At 42.4% G+C, this 20,132-nt stretch overlaps 2 protein-coding genes and 1 long non-coding RNA gene across 5 annotated transcripts in view; 1 reads left to right on the top strand and 2 right to left on the bottom strand.

Annotated features, from left to right (window-relative positions):
• The window catches only part of LOC126984070 (cryptochrome-1-like), a 48,111-nt gene extending 38,632 nt beyond the window's left edge, over positions 1 to 9,479 (bottom strand). Inside the window, exon 1 of the mRNA XM_050837466.1 lies at positions 9,165 to 9,479. Coding sequence (XP_050693423.1) covers positions 9,165 to 9,346 — 182 coding nt within the window. The 5' untranslated portion in view covers positions 9,347 to 9,479. The remainder of the gene's footprint in view (positions 1 to 9,164) is intronic.
• A 1,646-nt stretch (positions 9,480 to 11,125) lies between these two features.
• Positions 11,126 to 15,291, top strand: LOC126984073 (uncharacterized). Of its 3 annotated transcripts, XR_007736387.1 has the most exons (4): positions 11,126 to 11,375; positions 11,522 to 11,598; positions 11,837 to 12,146; positions 15,144 to 15,291. It is a non-coding gene; the product is annotated as an uncharacterized LOC126984073 (long non-coding RNA). The 3 variants fall into 3 exon arrangements; XR_007736385.1 differs by lacking the exon at positions 11,522 to 11,598 and having other exon boundaries at positions 11,134 to 11,375; XR_007736388.1 differs by lacking the exons at positions 11,126 to 11,375; positions 11,522 to 11,598 and adding an exon at positions 11,461 to 11,520.
• On the bottom strand, positions 12,270 to 20,006 carry LOC126984072 (non-structural maintenance of chromosomes element 3 homolog). Its single transcript, XM_050837470.1, has 7 exons — positions 19,702 to 20,006; positions 18,037 to 18,168; positions 16,709 to 16,807; positions 15,123 to 15,291; positions 13,466 to 13,533; positions 13,073 to 13,204; positions 12,270 to 12,814 (listed from the first exon to the last, which is right to left on the bottom strand). The coding sequence occupies exons 1-7, from the start codon at positions 19,741 to 19,743 to the stop codon at positions 12,728 to 12,730; spliced, it is 729 nt and encodes a 242-aa protein (XP_050693427.1). The 5' UTR covers positions 19,744 to 20,006; the 3' UTR covers positions 12,270 to 12,727.
• Between the last annotated feature and the right edge of the window lie 126 nt (positions 20,007 to 20,132).

Genomic DNA, 20,132 nt, shown 5'->3' with positions numbered 1-20,132 from the left:
AGAGGAATGCTAGAGGTGAAGGAGGGAAGGGATACGGGGAAAGGAGGAGAAAGATGAGGTTTAAGGGTGGAAGAAGAGCAAAGGGACAAAAGGAGAACAAAGACGAGGAATATATTATAGATTCTTCAAAGACCAGACTCTGATGGACCCCTCATCAGATTTCCACTTCTAAACAAAAAGAAGGCAGAAAAGGGACGATTTGAAAAGAAGGAAAAGGAGGAAGAGATGAAGGAATAAGAGGGAAGGTAAGATGGAGGGAGGCTGTGAGCTCTTCGTACCCTGCTGAGAAGATTACGTACCAAGGAGTCGTGAGGGTAAAACAAAAACAAGAGAACACCACAATAAGGGATGGAAGACCAAGAAGTGAGAGATCAACAGAGGACTGGAAACTAATGTCGGGGTTGGATCCTAGGCTACCACAAGCTCCTGATGTTCTTCTTTGTGAACTGACGACACTTATGGATGGTGGTGCAGACTAGGATACTTCCCGCTCGATGCTCTTCTTTTCCTTCTGACGTTGGTGGTTGGTGAAAGACGTAGGAGTTATTTCTGGCCGTTAGTCATTAGGTGATCTGTCAAACGGTTGATGTCCTAGGCTTGTGGATGGTGGAACATGCTAGGCTACTTTACGCTATGGATGCTCTTCGCTTTCCTTCTGGACCTGTGACATTTGTTGAAGGTGGAAGGACGTAGGAGTTATTTCTGTCCGTTAGTCGCTCGGTGATTTGTCAACGGTGGGTGTCCTAGGTTTGTGGATGGTGGTACACGCTAGGCTACTTTACGCTATGGGAGCTCTTATCTTTCCTTCTGGACCTGTGACATTTGTTGAAGGTGGAAGGACGTGGGAGTTATTTCTGGCCGTTACTTGTTAGCGGATCTTTGTGGATAAGTGACGCTTCTCGTTGGTGAAGACGCAGGAGCTATTTCTGGACGCTACTCGTTGGGGGATCCGTCAATGGTGGATGTCCTCGGCTACCTCCTGCCCTCCCACCCGCTCCTGTTCGTCTTTACGGGCTTATGACGTTCGCAGAAGGAGCAGACGCACGAGTTGTTCCTAGCCGCTATTCGTTAGGCGCTTTGTCAACGGTGGATTTCGAACCTACGAGTTTCCTGGTGTGGAATTATAAGGTAAGAAAACAATGCTAATGCGGAAAGCTGGAGGTTGATAATAGTGTGTACAAGGAGTTCTCTTGGTCGCTGCTCGCTAGGTACTCTGTGGATTTCCAACCTAAGAGAACAGTAGGGCGGTAAGCAGAAAAATGGAGTGCGCTACTTCTAACTGGAGATCGAAATACATCATGTGAAAACCAGACAAGTATGGTAACGCCAAAGATTCTGGTGCCTGGCTGTTTAGTGTGACGATGACTTCTCCATTAAGAATATTGTTATAGTGGATCCTTAACCCGGTAGCAGCGACGGGCCAAATTTGTGGCTTTACCATGTACCAGCGATGGGCCAAATTTGTGGCTTTACCATGTACCAGCGATGGGCCAAATTTGTGGCTTTACCATGTACCAGCGATGGGCCAAATTTGTGGCTTTACCATGTACCAGCGATGGGCCAAATTTCTGCCATGATATAAACCTCCCAAAATTGATGATGCATAAACTGATCACATATGCGTTGATATATATTATGAAATGGTTTGCGAGAGTGATGATTCTTTCTCATGATCTAACTTAGAGAGGCCTTTAACCTAACCTAACCTAAGAAACATGACCCCCGCAGCTACCGGGTTAGTCATTATCTGTACCTACTAATGGGGGAAGCAGAAGGTTAATAATTCAAAGGACCGTTATTTTGATCTCTTCTCTCGGGGCACTTTGTCAACGATGGAGTTTCAACCTAAAAGTCAACTAACGTGAAATAGTAAAGAAGTGAGCAGGTGAATGAGCAAACTGAATAACAGGTACATCAGAATTGTCCATGGCCGCTTAGTCATTTAATGGATTTCCTACCTAGAAGTCAGCTTGTGTCAAATGGATAGTGGAACATAAAATACTACGGGAGGGAGGGGGAAGATGTACGGTACTACAAAGGTAAAAAATAAACTAAAAATACATAGAAGCTACGAGAAAAAGTTACCTTTGTCGTCCTCACTAACGATGTCTTTGTGTCACCTGTTGACTCGCTGAATGGAAGTCTATTTGTGTGGAGTTAAAGAGGGGAAAACGGATACAGGAACCGCTGGAGATAAAGTAGGAAGGTTTGAATGAGGCTATAAGGTATAAGGATGTAAGGGAAAAGTATAATGAAGTACGAGAATGAAGTGACAAAGGAATTATTTGTGTGGAAGTTCTCAAGGGGATATGGATACAAGGGACCCACGAGGTATTAAAATAAAACGATTAGAAAGAGGATATAAGGTTCAGGGAATAGGAAATGAGGTATACACTACGAGCATGAAGGGCCAGTTAAATGAGTTACTAGGCCTCTATACAGAAAGAGTAACAAAAGTGAATAAAGACCTTAAACAAAAAGAACATAATAAGCAATAACACTAATAATAATAATAATAATAATAATAATAATAATAATAATAATAATAACAAAAGGAAAACATACGATCGTTTGATGCAACCTCTCAACCAAGATTCCTAAGAAGAGGAGGAGGAGGAGGAGGAAGAGGTTGGAATCGCACCTTGTGGATCGATATATAAGAGGTGGGGAGAGAATGGCATAAAGGGAGAAAAAAACAAACAAAAAAACAAGGAAGATGACGAGAATGAGAAAAAAAAAGAAGGAAAAAAGAGGAAGGAGGAAAATACATGGAGGGAGACGGAGAAGAGGAGGAGGAGGAGGAGAAGGAGGAATAGGAGACAAAGGAATAAGGTGGACGAGGAGGGGAAAGGAGGCGAGAGGTGTCGAGTCCAAACAGAAATACCACAAGGGCACCAAATTCCTTACGTCACATATCGAGGAGCTGTCAGTTTTGTGGGCCTGGAATTGGGGGAGAAGGGCCGAACTTTATACTGATTGACGTCTCCTTTGAGTATGTCCTTCTCTCCACCCTACACCAGCGGGGGCCTTTTGGATACACCCTACGGTTCACTTATGTGTTGTCTGTGTATACTTTCGGGAGGGGGGGAGGGAGATTTTTGGAAGTGAAGAGAGTCGTGTAATTTTTTTGTTTTTTGTGAACTGTAAAGGGAAGAAAAGTCATTCGTTCATACATATACATACATACATACATATCCAAACATACATACATGGAGCTTTTTAAAGGGAAGGAATACATTGAAAGGTAGATAAGTGTGGAAATGATGGTCAAAATAGAACACGAGATAGTTAATGACAGAGGGAAGGAAGAAGGTAAGGAGAGACAGAACGGAGAGGAGGAAAGATTTAGGTAGGAAGAAACGGAAGATAGAAATAAGTATAGGAGTGAGTGAGGAGGTGGAGGGAAGTAGGGAAAAACGAAAGAGAAGAGAAAGAAGTAGATGAAACAAGCTGGGGGAGGAGATGAATGTAAACAGATAGAAATGAAAGAAAAGGAAATCAAGAAGTATAGAAGGGGAGCATATTAAATCTCTCTCTCTCTCTCTCTCTCTTCCTAACTTTCCTTCGCTTCCATGCAATCTTTCCTTTAAGGGAGAAAAAGTATACAGTATAGATGACACTAATAAGAAAACACACACACACACACACACACACACACACACACACACACACACACACACACACACACCGGTCTCTCTACTGTTCATTTCGCACGGTGACACCTGAAGGCCATGTATACAGGTGACCTACAAAGCTACCTGGATACCTGCTCTCTTCCCCTCCCTTTCCACCTGGACCATATAACTCTCTTAAGCATAGTCCATCATCGGTAACCACTTTCTCTTATGGAGTGGATGCTGGATACTTAACTCTCTCTCTCTCTCTCTCTCTCTCTCTTGTGTCTCTGTGTAGGATGAAAGAAAGGGAGAGTGCAGGTTCGGCCTCTTGCAGTCTCCCTATGTTCTTATGTTTTTCTTAGGTTGATAGGGCTGGGAGAAGGAGAGGTAGGGTCATAGCGAGGTAGAAGGAGGAGAAATTATGTACAACTTTTTTTCTGTGCTTGTCTTCCACGTAAGATAAGGCTAGGGGAAGGTTAGAGCCATATTTTTAAACATTTCTGCGCCCAAGAACACGTAATTTACTAGTCTTTCGTGGGAGTTTAGGGCATTTCCAGGGGTACTTTTATGACCCTGGTGGTAGTCTGAGCCTTCTTCTGTACCGTGAACCTAAAAGAACACTCATTAGAACTCGATTAACCTCCTGTTTGGCCTTTGGAAATAGTTGGTGTGAGGGATGGAAGCATTTGACAATACCAACCTTAATCCCTCCCACACGGTCTGAGGTAAAGGACGAGAAGGTGATCCGGATTAGGAGTTCCCCGGATCCGGCTGGTACAGTACGTCAGCATCTACTATCAAGGGTGAAATCTACCAGTGAATAATGTCCCCTGACACACACCTTTCACAGTCCTCACCTCTCACCCACTGTGCAAAAAGGAAGTCTGTGAGGAAAAAAAAAAACTATCCAAGTCACTCACTCCTTTGTACAAGATTTGAATGTGCAAGAAGAAAGTACCCAAGTTTCGAAAAATACGTCTCTCTCTCTCTCTCTCTCTCTCTCTCTCTCTCTCTCTGTTCATCGATGTTTTTGTCAGTGATGTTTCTCCCTCCTTATCAGTTGTTACCAAAATCCAAATTCTCTAGAACCACCACAATTGCAACTCTCTCTCTCTCTCTCTCTCTCTCTCTCTCTCTCTCTCTCACACACACACACACACACACACCCGCCTCGGTAACTGCTATTTCACGCGCCGACACCTGAGAACCGTGAACAGGTGACTTTGCTTGCCTCCCTCCCCCCTCCACCTGGCCACGGCGACCTTCTTACGACCCAACAACAAAAGGAAGGAGGGACACTCGATCAACACGTGCCAGCTAGACGTGACAGCACCAACAAAGATGAAGCTCAGGAAACAGGAAAGATCACGCTACACCCACGAAGAAGAGGATGTGAAAGGGTGGCCAAAATGGGGTGCAAGAGGGCTAGTTACAAAAGATGGGCTGCAAAATAATAGGTCGGTGTTATAAGACATCTTCGCTTCTCACATCAGCTATTTCTAAAGGTCAAAGAGGGGGTCAGTCGGGTTTTAATGAGTGTTTCTTCAGGTTCATGGTAGAGAGGAAGGGTCAAACTACCACCAGGGTTCTAAAACTACTCTGGAAATGCCCACAACTCCTATGAAAGCCTTGTCAAATACGTGTTCTTGGGCGACGAAATGTTTTATAATACGACCCATTTACAACCCACGATTAGCATTTTCCGGAGGGTCAAAAATACATCATGATAAGAGACGGTGAAGTGGCGAGACAGACAGGTAGAGAAGTGGTAGGTAAGAGAAAAGAGGAGTCGTCGCAAGAGGGGAACTTAAAACCGCATAAAACCAACAAATATTTTCTAGCGAGTCAGAAAGATGCGTACAGTAGAGGAGCGTTAGTTGAGAGCAAAAGAACTCGTCGCAAAATGGGAACGAAAAATCCAAAGCTACCCACAATAATTTTCCAAGGAGAACCAAAACCGCATAAAATCAACAAGTATTTTCTAGCGAGTCAGAAAGATGCGTACAGTGGAGGCGGTGGGATGAAGAGACAGACAAACTAGGTAGAGGAGCGTTAGTTGAGAGCAAAAGATCTCGTCACAAAATGAGAACGAAAAATCCACAAGTAACCCACGATTATTTTCCAGCGAGGCAAAAATACGTGATGTGGAAGCGGTGAAATGTCAACACAGAGAGGCGGTGGTTGACAGGTAGAAAAGCATTAGTTAATAAAAAGCAGGAGAACGTAAAAAAATGGGAACTAAAAATCACGGACTTCACTACCGACGACAAGCATTTTTCAGTGAGGCAAAAATACGTGGTGTGGAGGCGGTGAGATAGCGAGACACAGGTAGAGAAGTGCTATCAGCTGCAAGAGGATTTATCAGCAGAGAGGAAATTGGAAACTGTACACAACCCACGGCGTACATTCTGGTTTAAAAATACATAGTGGAGGCTGAGGTTGAGAGACAGGCAAACATTCTCTCTACTGGTTCATAAATACAGAAGAGTGGAGGCTGTGAGGTTGAGAGACAGGCAACCATCCTCTCTTCTGGTTCATAAATACAAAAGAGTGGGGGCTGTGAGGTTGAGAGACAGGCAAACATTCTCTCTTCTGGTTCATAAATACAGAAGAGTGGGGGCTGTGAGGTTGAGAGACAGGCAAACATTCTCCCTACTGGTTCATAAATACAGAAGAGTGGGGGCTGTGAGGTTAATAGAAGACAGACAAACGCAAGAGAACGTGTAAAATTGAACCTTAAGAACCATTTCAGGGCGTACACAAGTAACACACCCACATTTGATAGGGCTTTCATAGAGGTTGTGGGTACTTCCATGGGTAGTTTTATAACCTTTAAAGCTCATATTCTCTAACATTTCAGAGCTTACACAAGTTACACCCCACATATGATAAGGTTTTCGTAGAGGTTGTGGGTACTTCCATGGGTAGTTTTATAAGCCTAGTGATAGTTTGACAAGGCTCTGGACAATGAACGTGAAAAAAATACTCATGAGAATCCAACTATAATCTCCCTTGTAGCCTTTGGTAAAATAAGTTGTGAGAGCAGAATGCGTATGAGAAGAAGAGCCTTAGCATCCCAGTGACCCATTTTTCAAGCAGTTTGTAGGTATAAATAAAAGGCCTGGAGGTGGAGAGTAGGCAGTCCGGCACAGGAGCGGCAGTGTGGGCAAAAGGATGAATCAGATTGCTTTCCACGCACCGAGCAGCAAAGGTCAGCCCTGCATGGAGGTCACGGTACTACATAGCGCAGCAGATTTCTGACATAAAAGCGCTTGGCAGACGGGAGAAGACTATAGATCACCCATTTCCAAGCATATCAGCGCCTCAGTTTGACAGTTTGAAAAGCCTCTCGTAGAAGTTTCTTGGATATTCATGGACTGTTTTGTGATCTTAGTGATAGTTTTACCAGGATTCTGCATCTTAAACGGAATAGAGAAAAACATGAAAGCCCGGTCAGTCTTCTCTGTGGCCTTGGAATATATTGGCGTAATAGGAGACCGATACGTTTGAGAATATGGACCTAGAAAAGCATCACATAGACCTATAGAAGAGCATCACATCCCCAGTTATAGACGATGGAAGAAGGCTCGAAGGCGAGGCAGTGGTTATGAGGTCGCTGCTGTGTATGAGTGAAGTTGGAGGAACATGCAATAGCTGCGCGTGGCCTCAGTGCTCATCTCCGTAGCATTAGCCCTTGAGCCTGTGGTGGGTAGTCTTCTTCAATCTTCCGTTTTGTACTATATTTGTTCATCGATGTTTTTGTCGTTGATGTTTCTCCTTCCTTATCAGTTGTTACCAAAATCCTAATCCTCTAGAACCACCAATTACAACTAGAAATGACACTAGATTTTAAAAGACACTAAGAACGACAGTAACAAAGAGACACGACGCAGAAACAACCAAGAATCACAACAAAACAACACATCCGCTTTATCCCACGAAGAAGGGCTCTGTGTATTGTGTTGTGTCCTCGCAGGTGTGTGTGTGTGTTGTGTGCCGCGGTAAGGGGGTTTAGTGTTGCGAGGTGATGATTGTGTTGCTGCAGGTGGTGAGGTGTTGTTGCAGGGAACGCCAGACCAATCTCGGGGCCTGCCTTTGTCATGCGGCTTCAGGAAGACCAACACTAACCGTTACCCCTGCACCCCCCCCCCCCTCTCTCTCTCTCTCTCGATGGTAGTTGAGGAGTGTAATGAGTTCTGAGTAATTATTATTTTCTTTGGGTGTCTTCTTACTTCGGGGAATCAAAATGTCCTCAACCTAGAAAATAATGAGTGTGATCGAGTTTCTCACGTTAATGCGACACCCTACACCTGGTAAGAGTAATTAATATGAAAGGTTACAGCAAGTTGGGGATTATTATTATTATTATTATTATTGGTGTATTATTATTTTTCAAGAAGTACAGTCACATGGGCATTATTTTCATTATCAGTTAATAGTTGCAACAGTAGTTTTCGTAGTTTTTATTGTTGTTGTTGTTGGTGTAAAATCAAATAGTATGAGGGTGCATGAAGGTACCCCATTACATCATCACCATCACCACCACCGCCACCTCCTACAGCCCACACCCTTATCATGAGGGAAACAGGTTTATACCGTAGACTTCTTACGCAACCCATGCCCACACACCGTCGCTGGCCGTGAAATATAAAACCTTTCAACTAAACCTCTTATCTGTCGAGAGTGGACCCAATATCTATCTATCGAGAGGACACAGCATCTATCTACCGAGAAGACGTATCTATCTATCACACTAAAACTATATTCACAGCAACAGCTAAAATGTCAGAAAAGGGTAGAGGGTACACAATAGGTAATATAGAGTGTTGGGCCAAGGTCGTGGGTTGGGTTATCTGTAGATGCAGTTACGTCACAGTAGGCCGTAATTGATAGGGTGGGTGTGATGGAAAAATAAATGGGTATCAAGATGAAGGTCTGGGCTGTTTCAGTAGTATTTCTCGTTATAAGTCAACCTATAATCATTATTAGTTGATCCAATATTGGTATTTCTTTTATTGCCTCTTCCGATTTTTTTTTCCCCTCTTCAATGATTTGTTTAAGTAGTATGATCTTTAGATGCTTCCTTTTCTTCCATTTGATAGTTTATTTTTGGTTCATTTGCGTGTTTTATTGCGCAAATGAATAATAGCCAAAGAAAAGCAACAAAAGGAAAGCGGCAATAAAGGAAATATTTACTTTGAGCGTTTAACCATCACAGTCAACCTTCCTTGTGACTTACCTGTCGTTTCTGGGCTTCAAATTTATACCTACTTTCTAAAAAAAAAAATAATAAAAAATAAATAAAGAAATAAAAAGTATAACTCGACTTTTAACTTCACTTTCATGGACAAACCTTTACATTCTAACAAGTAAATCTGTCTAAATTGATCCAACTTACTATAACTCCATATGAGCGTTACCAGCCACAATAAACTTAGGGTTATGTAATATAGGCGCCATGTTGACTACCAAAAAATATATACAACTAAAAAAACAGACCAGGGGGCGAAGAGGGAACACACAAGGGACAGCTGAGGGAACACTTACCTCCATTTGTTAATCCCCACATTGGACGAGCCGGCAAACCACGGGTCCAAGATAAATATGCACCTGAAAGTCAATGCATTTTTTAGGCCAGCTCGCAGGGAAGGGTTGTCATGGAGGCGAAGTCCTTTTCTAAACCAGTGGACTAAATGTTTCGGCTTGGGCTGTTTCACTTCACCAGTCATAATGCTTTCACTTAGGTGTTGTCACGGAGCGAAACTTGATAATCTGTGCACATGTTACACGACCAAGAACGTACGGATAATGGATACTGACTCCCCTCACCTCGTCTTAGCCCTTACTGAGCCTCTGTCCGCCTCGCATGCCACCTTCAACGTGACTCCACACTTCCCATACCTCGCCATATATACATCATTCCACCTCTTAAATACCCATAAGAAACCCCCCACACTACATTTCTCCATATATCTGTGATTAAACCTTTATTTCCAGCGTGTATATCCTACTCACAACCTCTAATTTGCCCCGTGTAGGTTGGTGGTAATACAGAATGGCACTTCAATATATTCGGCCACCTTCAACGTGACTTCATACTCCCCACACCTCACCATATACACAGCATTTCACCTCCTCAACACCCACTAGGAACCTTATACGATACATTTCTCTATATACCAGCAACTAAACCTTTATTTCCAACGTGTTTATCCTACTCATAAACTCTACTTTGCTCTGTGTTGGTTGGAAGTGTTACAGAATGGCTCCCCGGGCCCGGATAGTCTGGCAGCTTTCACCCTTTCCTGGCCGCGTCGGGTGCAACGTGACCTCCAGCCAATAGAAACCCGCCTAACATGACCCCAAGGCAAAGAGGCCCAGGGATTGATCGAGGTATACGTCCAGTAAGGCAAAATGGTGATCAATAACTGGGCCGGTGTAAAACGTGTTTGCCTGGTGGACGGTGACGGCTTATTACATCATTCCCGGGCCACAGAGGCATTTAGCATCTTCCTGATTATTGATTTATTTTTTGAGTGGAGCAAGTTAATCCGTATTACAATAGTTGATGTCATGGTTTTGTTGATACCTATGACACTTAACGGGAGGGAATGAAATAATAGTAGTAGTAGTAGTAGTAGTAGTTTGCGTATTTAGTCAAACTGCGTACGAACTGTCGACTTGCTACTCAATATTTATAATGCTTGTAAAGTGACTCATAATCACGTTCAACCAACTGATAGTGGTGTGCAAACCAAAGAACAGAATAACTAGTTTCATCTGCTTGACTCACCCTTGCAGCGCGTCACATGAATAATTTACTGATGGGGGAAATTACGGGCATGAATATCTTTATTTTGTTTTTCCTGAATAAGCATGAAACATTTGAGGTCACAGTAGCAGGGGCCTTGACTCTCCATGCAATGCTGAACCTGGAACTTTCCACATTACTGGGGCATGAAGCCTGACAAAGGTTTTCTGAGCTCCATTTCTTTATCCTGAGAGAGAGAGAGAGAGAGAGAGAGAGAGAGATACGGCCACCGTGTAATAAGCTTGCGTCGTACCTTTCCTGACGTCACCAAACCACGTTTCAAGTCGATATTTTTCCTTTTCCTAAGCGCCCACTAGCTGAGGAATAAATAACGATCGAGGGCTTTCATAAGAGGAGCTCAGAATGAACCGTCCCTACAACGTGCAGTTTAACACGCCCACAGGACAATATCCACCGTGCCATATCACGTGTTTCGACACCAGCAACTAAATGGGAGATATCGATCACCACCACCTCACTCACGGGGAGCTGAACGTTTGTCAGACACATTCACCCATCAGACATGACGATAATAATGTCTTAAGGCTCGTGACATGCTCATACGATACCTCGAGATGGAAGTAAATATGCACACGAGAAAGACAACCCAGTTAAGTAAGCTTATTCGTTGTCACGTTGATCGCACGCTTTGTAAAAAAAAATATAAATAAATAAAATAAAATAAATAAATAAATCAGATTTTCTTGGTTTGCCCTCAACAAAAGGAAAACACAACAATCAACGGCCCTAACAAGGGGAAGAGGAGTCTTGTATAGATCATTGGAAGCCTGCCGTAGCTGGCGGCGCCGACCGCTGTGCAGGCGCGGCCGTCACGTGCACCACCACGCTGGCGAGCCCCCCCACCCCCCAGCCGCCTCCGCCCACCAGCTTGCCTTCTGTCTCCTGTTATTCCGTCCTTGCTTTTCCGCACATCACGTTTTAAGATGGTATGTATGAGGTCATATAATGGAGGTAACTATTACTTCTCATAATTAACTAGTGCTAACTGGATTTGATGACATAAAGGTATGTTAAACCTGCCCCTTCTCGTGAGGGAACAGTCGCGTCCTACAAAACCTCATATCCCAAACAGTGAGTTCGCGGCGCCTGCGTCACGGATACACCTTGTGGGAGGGGCAGCTCAGGGAGGGACGGCAGCTGGCCGTGCAGGTGGGCTGGGCACCCACACAATAGTGTCATTGTAACTGTGACAGTCCAGGACACCTGATTATTCATGTCGACGCCCAGCTGTGCTCACACTCACAGCACTGATGGAAAATGATGGACAACACACACACACAGTTAAAATAGAATATAAATATGCAAACCTTCCCAATCAGTTTAAAAAAAAATCAAGTTATATAATGATTTAGTATTACTAAAAATAAATGTATACTAATCTTTACAGATACAGGTAATGGTAAAGTTGGGTGCATACGCTATAGCTGCGCATGGCCTCGGTGCTCATCACCGTCACAACCGTCACAATAGCCCTTGAGCCTGTGGCGGGATGTAACCCATCACCCCGGAACCGAGTCAGCGTGACGTCCCGGGTACCACAGAGACTGACCCCAGGTTTCCCCAGGCATACCCATTTATCGACCATGGCAAAAGGGAGGATGAGCAGTTGGATGGGCCGTGAGCTGAGATTCAAACCCAGACCCGCAGATTCATAGCTAACCATGCTAACCACCTCACCACGGAGGAGCTTTCCAAAGGTATCATTTACCTCAGTTCACTTTCCTTACAATCCCAGCAGCACCAGGAGCCACCCAGGTCATTACAGGTGACACTCCCTGAAATACCCTAGATGAAGTTTGATGGAAAAAAAAAGTCAACAGTGTCTTTTCTAACCTTTTCAAATATTTAAAGTTACTCTCATACTTTCTATAAGTTACAAGGTTTCTGGTAAGATTTCAATCATTACTATTATTACAAACTATTTTTATCACAAATAGAGGACATGAGAGGGGGTAAAGTCTTAAAAAATGAGAAAATAACAGTAAAGGGTGATTATCCAATGAAGAGATCCACAACTCACATGAACAGGTACATTCAAATGGTAGCCTACCCTTGAAGCTAACATAAATAACATAAATCATGATTCAATCACAATTATTGACCAAATATTTATCATTCAGCAACATTCATATTAAAAGGCATGTAACTGATTGCATCTTCCAAATTTTAATTGTGAAAAATATTGTTGGTAATACCTAAGATACAGAGGACACTGGGTTGGCTGCTGTCAAGGTACTGATAAATAATGGTGAACATATTCACACATTCAAAACTGCAATCAATCTTCATCTTCATCTGACGGTTCCTCCTGGATGAGGTTCCACTGCTGTGTCCATTCCTGAGGCTTCATGTTGTTTCCATAAATCTGTGGCCAGATAAGTTTATCAGATATTCAACTAACAGATAAGAAAAAAAAAACAAGAAAAGCAGCTCCTTTTATACATATACTTACAGTAGTACACCATCAGGAGTGGAAATAATACATATTCTGAGAGTCAATTATTCAGTGTCAAAGTCTGAACACACTGAATGGAATGTCTAATTGGAAAAAAAATGGTCTTTATAAAAGTGACAAAAGTTAAAACTATTGACTGTCATTATATTTCTAGATTTAGAGACTAACCTTGCATACTAGGTCCAACATTTGCTTCTTAGAGAATTCTGCATGAGCTCGCTCCCCCCACTTGTACATCACAGTGGGTGGGTCTGATGAAGACTCAGTTTCTATCTCTAAATATTTCTTTCGTACAAAACCCTGAAAAATATTTAAAACAGATGCACATTAATACTGAAATTTTAACTGCTTCAGAAACTGCTTCCACATTCTGATCTTGAGTAGCCTGGTTCAGCTTTCAAATGGGGACTTTTCTCAAGAATTAAGAACTAAAAATATAATATAATAAAAAGTGCAGTACGACATTAAGATTTGTACCACAAGCTTCTCTTTATTACAGGGGGAAAAATATTAATGGAAAAATCATGTGAACAAAACTCATGAGTTTAAAGAGACACTTACCTGGATTGTAGGCTTTGCTGTTGTGGTCATTTCAATGTCTAAGATGTTAAGGCTGATCTCCAAAGACCCTGGAAATAAGTATAGTGACTGAATACCAGGGCATACACTCATAAAACTCTTGATACCCTGAAATCAGTAGTTCATCAGACTTAAACTAATGAGTAGTGGAACATGTCATTCATGTTCTCAACCTCCCTTGCTGGAGGGAAAACATTCTGAAATCTTGTCTAATCACCTGAACGTGCTGCAGCCTAAATTATGTCATCAGCTCATAATTGTTATTATTTATATTATCTGACAAAACAGGTAGTGAGGGAGAAGTGCAGACACAAAGCTGCCTGTTCAGCAACCCTAACACCTAAGATGCCGAGAAAGAGAAAATGAAAATGAAGGTGAAAGCGATAAGAGAAGGAGAGTGACAAGAAAATATAAAGGATTATAGAAATGGAGGGACAGAGGGGTGTGAATGCCTGCTTAATGTCTTGCAGTCTTGTAGTTCATGTGGGACATACCATAGGAGTCCAAAATTCTTTAATTTTCTTTTCAAATTTGTTTTATAATTTTGAAATATGACATTGAAATAGAAGCCAGTTTCTTAAGCTATGCAACTTCTTAATCTTGGAGAGGTATTGTGGACCCAAAAGGCAACCAAACACAAGCACACACAGACTTCTTAAGCCTCTCCTGGCCACAAAGCCTGATTTCTTAGATAACAGCCTGCGGGTTGATAGTCTAGCGGGTGCCACAACCCTGAGTAAACCTACGCTGCTCATTCTTCCACTCATCTCGCCACAACGTCACCTATGGTTGGTTTTCGGTTACCAGAATACCATGTATGTACATTTTCTAAGTGAAAAGTTTACATTTATTCATAAACTGACCAATGTATAACAGATATGTCACTGAGACTAATAGGCAAAATAGCCAGATTCTTTGCCAATGTGATAAAACTTGAGAGACTGACCAGGACCAAGAAATTATTTGTATTTGGCACTAGTTAGGCCTCACTTGAATTATGCTGTTCAGTTTTGGTGCCCCTGTTACAGGAGGGCTATAGATTCCCTCGAAGTAAAACAGAGAAGAATGACTAAACAAATTCAAAGAATTAAGAACAAACCATTCAGAGAAAGTCTAATAAAACTTAATTTACATTCTTTGGTGTGATGTAGACTGCATGGAGCTTTAATTGAGGTTGATAAAAGTATCAAGGGGCTTGACAAGAGCAAATTTGATGAAGCACTTATATTAGACACTAATTATAGAACATGCAGTAAAAAGTTGGATAAATTCAAGTTCAGGAAAGAAATAGGCAAAAACTGCTTCATGAACAGGGTGGTGGATGAGTGGAACAAATTGACCAGGTAGGAAGTTGAGGCAAACACAACTGGAAGCTTTACATAGACGTTGGGTGTATTTATGGATAGGAAGGGAATTCAGTGAATAACCAATCTTCAGGAGCTACCATGCGTAGGTCATCTGGCCTTTTGTAGCTTCCTTATATCTATGTGTATAGGACTCTTATTTTGTTTTCAAAGTGGTAGAGAGGAGGAAGTTAAGGTGACAGCCAGGAGAGCCATTATAAGAAAATAAAGAATGTTCCATAGAGATCTTACACTATCTGTATCTTAGATTGACAAGTCTCCTTGCCTTTACTAACCTGCAGATATTTTTCCCTCAGACATGAAGATAACCATGAGCATGGTAGTAAGGAGCCCCTTCACAGTAAACTCTGCCTCGGACAAATCCTGAAGCTTGACCAGTTTGCTCTTCAGGTTGTTCACCAGAATGTAGCTGTCCTTCAGCGTGACAATCTCATAACCGAAAACCTGGTGTGAAAGGCTATTTATAATACAAATATTTCTCAGTGGACAGTAAAGCCTTAACATCATTCATGCTCTTGACAAATAAAATTAGAGAGAGAGTATGTGAACATTTTTCTAATTGCAGAATTTTACACATGATGATAAATTCAATTATAAAACTATACATTTAGCAGAGAGTGAGGGCAATGCTAAAGGTGCATCTTTTCAACATCCATGTCACTACAAATCATTGAAATAAAAACTTTTGACATGTTGCTTTGAATGAAAACTATGAATATATGTCTTAACCCCTTGACTGTGGATTTCCTACAAGAAATCGAGCTAATAGGGTACTGGGATTTATTTCAAGGACCGTAAGCAACAGAAGCCCCGAAGTCTTCCTCAAACTATATTTAGCATTAGTCAGACCTCATCTTGACTATGCGGTTCAGTTCTGGTCACCTTACTATAGAATAGATATCAAAATGTTAGAATCGGTGCAGAGGAGGATGACTAAGATGATTCAGGGGTTGAGAAACTTGCCATACGAGGAAAGACTCAAGCAGTTAAACTTGCATTCCCTAGAAAGGCGAAGGGTGCGTGGAGACATGATCGAGGTTTATAAATGGATGAAGGGCTTTAATAAGGGAGACATTCATAAGGTTTTGTTGGTAAGAGAACCGGGTAGGACACGAAGTAATGGGTTTAAACTGGATAAATTCAGATTCAACAGGGACATAGGCAAAAATTGGTTTACTAACAGGGTGGTGGATGAGTGGAATAGGCTTAGCAGTCATGTGGCGAGTGCCAATACAATTGTCACATTCAAAAATAGACTAGATAAATTCATGGACAGCGATATTAGGTGGGGTTAGATACACGGGAGCTTAGGGTCAAAGGAGCTGCCTTGTACAGGCCTACCGGCCTCTTGTAGACTCCTGCGTTCTTATGTTCTTAAGACATCACCAAGCTACAGGAATGGAACAAAAAGTGCTGACTACAATTCACTTAAGAAAAATGTAGTCATGCACCTTAGGAGGGGATATCCAGCATGCCAATACCACATGGGAAATGCTCCACTATCCACCACAGAGGCAGAGAAAGACCTGGGAATATATGTTACCAATGAGGCCAAATCTGTCCCAATCGTAGCAGATGGGTTAAATACCATGTAAATTAGAAGGTAGATTCCAGCACCAAATAGAACAAAAAATGTCTGCTATTGCAATGAAGTAGACAAAGGCCAAACAAAGTCCACCTAGACATTGGTAAATGCTAGCTTCAAATGGTAATGAGTCCTGCAGGCACTGACAGATCCCCTGCACCCCAGCCCCTCCTGCACCAAGTGATTTGCCTCCCAAAGCTACTCTACATTAACTCTATAAAACTATCATTATAGTCTCATCCAACCTTGCTTCATACAGAATGTCAGGAACCTTACATGTCGCATACTATTCTTCGCTCCTTCCATCACATCTTCAAAATGTTTTTTATGTTTCTTGAAAATATGTTTCTTGATGAAAGCTTTCTTTACTGGGACCTGTGGAGAGGAAAAGTGTAACATAAATATTAGTTATTAAAGTTAAAGGTACATAAAAGTAAAGTTGGGGACATACATATTGGCTGCATGTGGCCTCAGTGTTCATCCCCATCTCATTGGTCCTTGAACCTGTGGTAGGTAAAAACCTCTTACCCAGAAATACAGGGCAAATATGACATAAGGGTTATCAGTTTACCTTTCCCAGGTTTCCCCAGGCATCCATTTACTGACCAGCCCAAAAGGGAAGGTGGACAGCTGAGTGAGCTGTGAGATGACTGGCCAGGCCAAGATTTGAATCCAGACCCACAGATTCATAGCTAGACATGCTAACCACTACAAAATAGAGGGCTTTGCACTTTTTTCAAAACTAAAGAAAAATGGATTTGAAAATACTGTATAGGTATAATAACAACTTTTTTTTAAGTGTAAGAAGTTATCTTAAGAGGCCAGTATAAAATGCAAACCTTAGATCGTAAAGTGAATGGTAACAAGTCACATACCTTTGAAATCTCCAGTTCTCTTAATTTGTACTGCCTTTTGGAACACTCATACCCTCTGGCTCTGATCTCTTGTCTCTGTGCATTCCTCTGTCCTATAAATCAACCATACTGGTGCCCTTTAATTTTGATTGTCAAAAACCCTTTTCATAAAATCATCATTGCATCTTTCTACACCTCCAGTGCAATGCTCACTTACAGGAAATTCCTTCAAGGAAATGGACATGGACTGCGTCTCCACCTCCTCCATCTTTGCCATCCCAAGCTTACCTCACACCTAGTTATGCCTTACACATTTTATAAAACGCTGCAAAATCAATCACTTCAGTCTAGTCTCTCTAGAACCATTACTTCCTTTTCCTGCAACTCCCATGAAACTCAATCATTCCTCTTCACAACTGATTCTCATGTTTGGCCAAGAAGACAGTGCCATCAGCAAACAAATTTGTCACTAACAGCTGCTCCACATCATTCTTTCTCAGGCTTCCATCCCACTTACTTTCATCTCTTATACACTCATCAATGCGACACCCACCCTGTGGAACAAGGATGTGTCTTGGGCGACATATTTGTTATTACTGGCAGTGAAAGAGCCTGCTGTGAGTTGTGTCATTCCCTTTGGCATTGATATCAGGAACACCAACAGTTCTCTCTTTTTGTATATAGAAGTAAATGTAGGAGGTCATCATATATACCAAGTTGTCTTAAATATCAATATACATATTAACTTACCTTCTTTATCTCTCCAGCTAACAAGAGATTACACACTTGACCAAGCAGTGCTCTCTTCTCAGTGTTAGAAAGGTCCTCTACCTGAGTTAACTCAGTTTGAGTCGGGCAATATCCTTCGTCTGATTCATCACTCTGCAAAGTTTGAGTAAATTATTATATTTTCCTATTTGGATTTTTGTAATCAAATATATACATGCTTACTCATATATGTAAGAGGCATATAAGTAATAAAAAAAGCAGCAGTTGACCAAAGGAAAATATAAGGATAAGAGCCTAAAAGGGCATGAGGCATTTTTTTATGTGGCGCTCATAGTGCCAGTTGGCTCTCTTGTGGGTCCTTGTGGTCAAATCCAGCTGCTCAGACATGACTCTTGCTTGGCTCATTTTTGCCCCTTGGTGCTCCTCTTGACTAAAGTTGCAGAAGTTATGGTTGACTGAAGATCTGGACAGCATGTGAGTAACCTTCTGCCACACAGCAATGGTTGAAAATTGTCAGCTGCTTGGGAATGGACAATTGGACATGTATCTGGGTCCCTGAGATCACCCTCACCGCATATGCAGCCTCTTCATTATTTATTTACTCAGCCATCACTTCAATCAACTCAAGAATCAGGCTACAGTGAAGCTGATTTCTACTAAACACAAGACTAATTAGTACTATTAAAACTGGCTGCAAGTATGCTCAACTACTTCAGACTTAGTGGCTTTCAGATAGTCCTCTCTGAGTCTGCGACAACAGCAGCCTCTTCATTATTTATTTACTTTTTTTTTTTTTTTACGTCTTCGCCAGTACCGCCAGTAGGTTTTCTTCAGGTGCCTGGTGGTCGGCCCAAGTCCGTCATGGCGCAGGCAATTTTTATAGTGACGCCATTTATGCTTAGCTTATGCTGCCCCCCGGAACTCATTCTTGATTCACTTGGATGGTTTCTTCTAGAGTCCGGGTTGATGGGTGGTCTTCAGGACAGCATGTAGTGAGCAGCGGTGAATGAAAAATCCCAGGTGGGAGCGGGCGGATTCGAACTGACATCGTCCATGGCGCGGTGAATGCGGGGCCCGCACACTAACCACTCAGCCACCGCCTACCTCTGGATCCTAGCCTTCCTCTACACATCAAAAACGGGTTTGGCCAAGTCTGGGGAGGCGGTGGCTGAGTGGTTAACGTGCCGGTCCCACATCCGCTGCATCCTGGATGATGATGGCTTGAAACTGCCACTACCACCCAGGATATTTCAGTCACCACCGAGTGGCCTAAGATTACGCATATGCTGTCCTGAAGACCATCCATAAACCCGGACTCAAGAGGAATTGTCCAAGGGGGGGAGCTGGGGCTGTATGGGGACAAAAAGGAAACAGAAAGAAGAATGGTAAAGTTGACAAAAGTGTTCCTCACGCAGTGCTGCGAAAAAAGGGCACAAATGTCTGAATAAGTGAGGATAAGTGACTATTTCAGGTTAGAAAATAACATAACACTGAAAAGGAAGGTGTGTGAATAAGAAGAAGGGAGGAACGTGAGGAGGACCCAAGAAGCAATACAAAGCGTTACAGGTCAAAAGAAGAAGAAGAAAAAGCAAAAGATCAAGGGGGGAATTTGTCACAGGGTGGGTGGGTGGGGGGGTAAGAGTCCAGGTGGGAAAGGTCCTCCACTCCCTCCAGGCAGTCACTCACCTCGGGTTGGGATGGCTGGCTGTTCTTCTTCCGCCTGGGCATAGCTGTAGTGAGCACGAGGAGGATTACTTGAGAGACCTGATAAGAGTAGAGTGGCGGTGTCTTCCCTCTCCTTCCTCTTCTGTAGCTCTCTGGCGCTTTGTATCGCTTCTTGGGTCTTAATACTCTGATCTTCTTCTTCTTCTTTCCTTCCTTTGTAGCCTTTTTCTTCCTCTTCTTTTTCTTCTTCTTCGGTGTTTATTTTTTCAGCTTTCCTCTGAGGCCATTCCCGCGCGTGAGGATACGGAGGAACGTTTTTCAGCCTTTGCAACGGCGCCTCTTTGTTTATGTATGTTGATTTTGCTTTATCTCTTTATCTTGTGATGTATTGTGTGTTGTTTTTAGTATATCTCTTTATATTCTCATGTTTCTTATTGTAATGTGTGTTGCTT

The sequence above is a fragment of the Eriocheir sinensis genome, chromosome 55 (genome assembly GCF_024679095.1).
Source record: "Eriocheir sinensis breed Jianghai 21 chromosome 55, ASM2467909v1, whole genome shotgun sequence".
Taxonomy (NCBI): Eukaryota; Metazoa; Arthropoda; class Malacostraca; order Decapoda; family Varunidae; genus Eriocheir; species Eriocheir sinensis.
The sequence above is the reverse complement of the archived record's forward strand: the minus strand, read 5'-3'. Positions and strand labels throughout refer to the sequence as shown.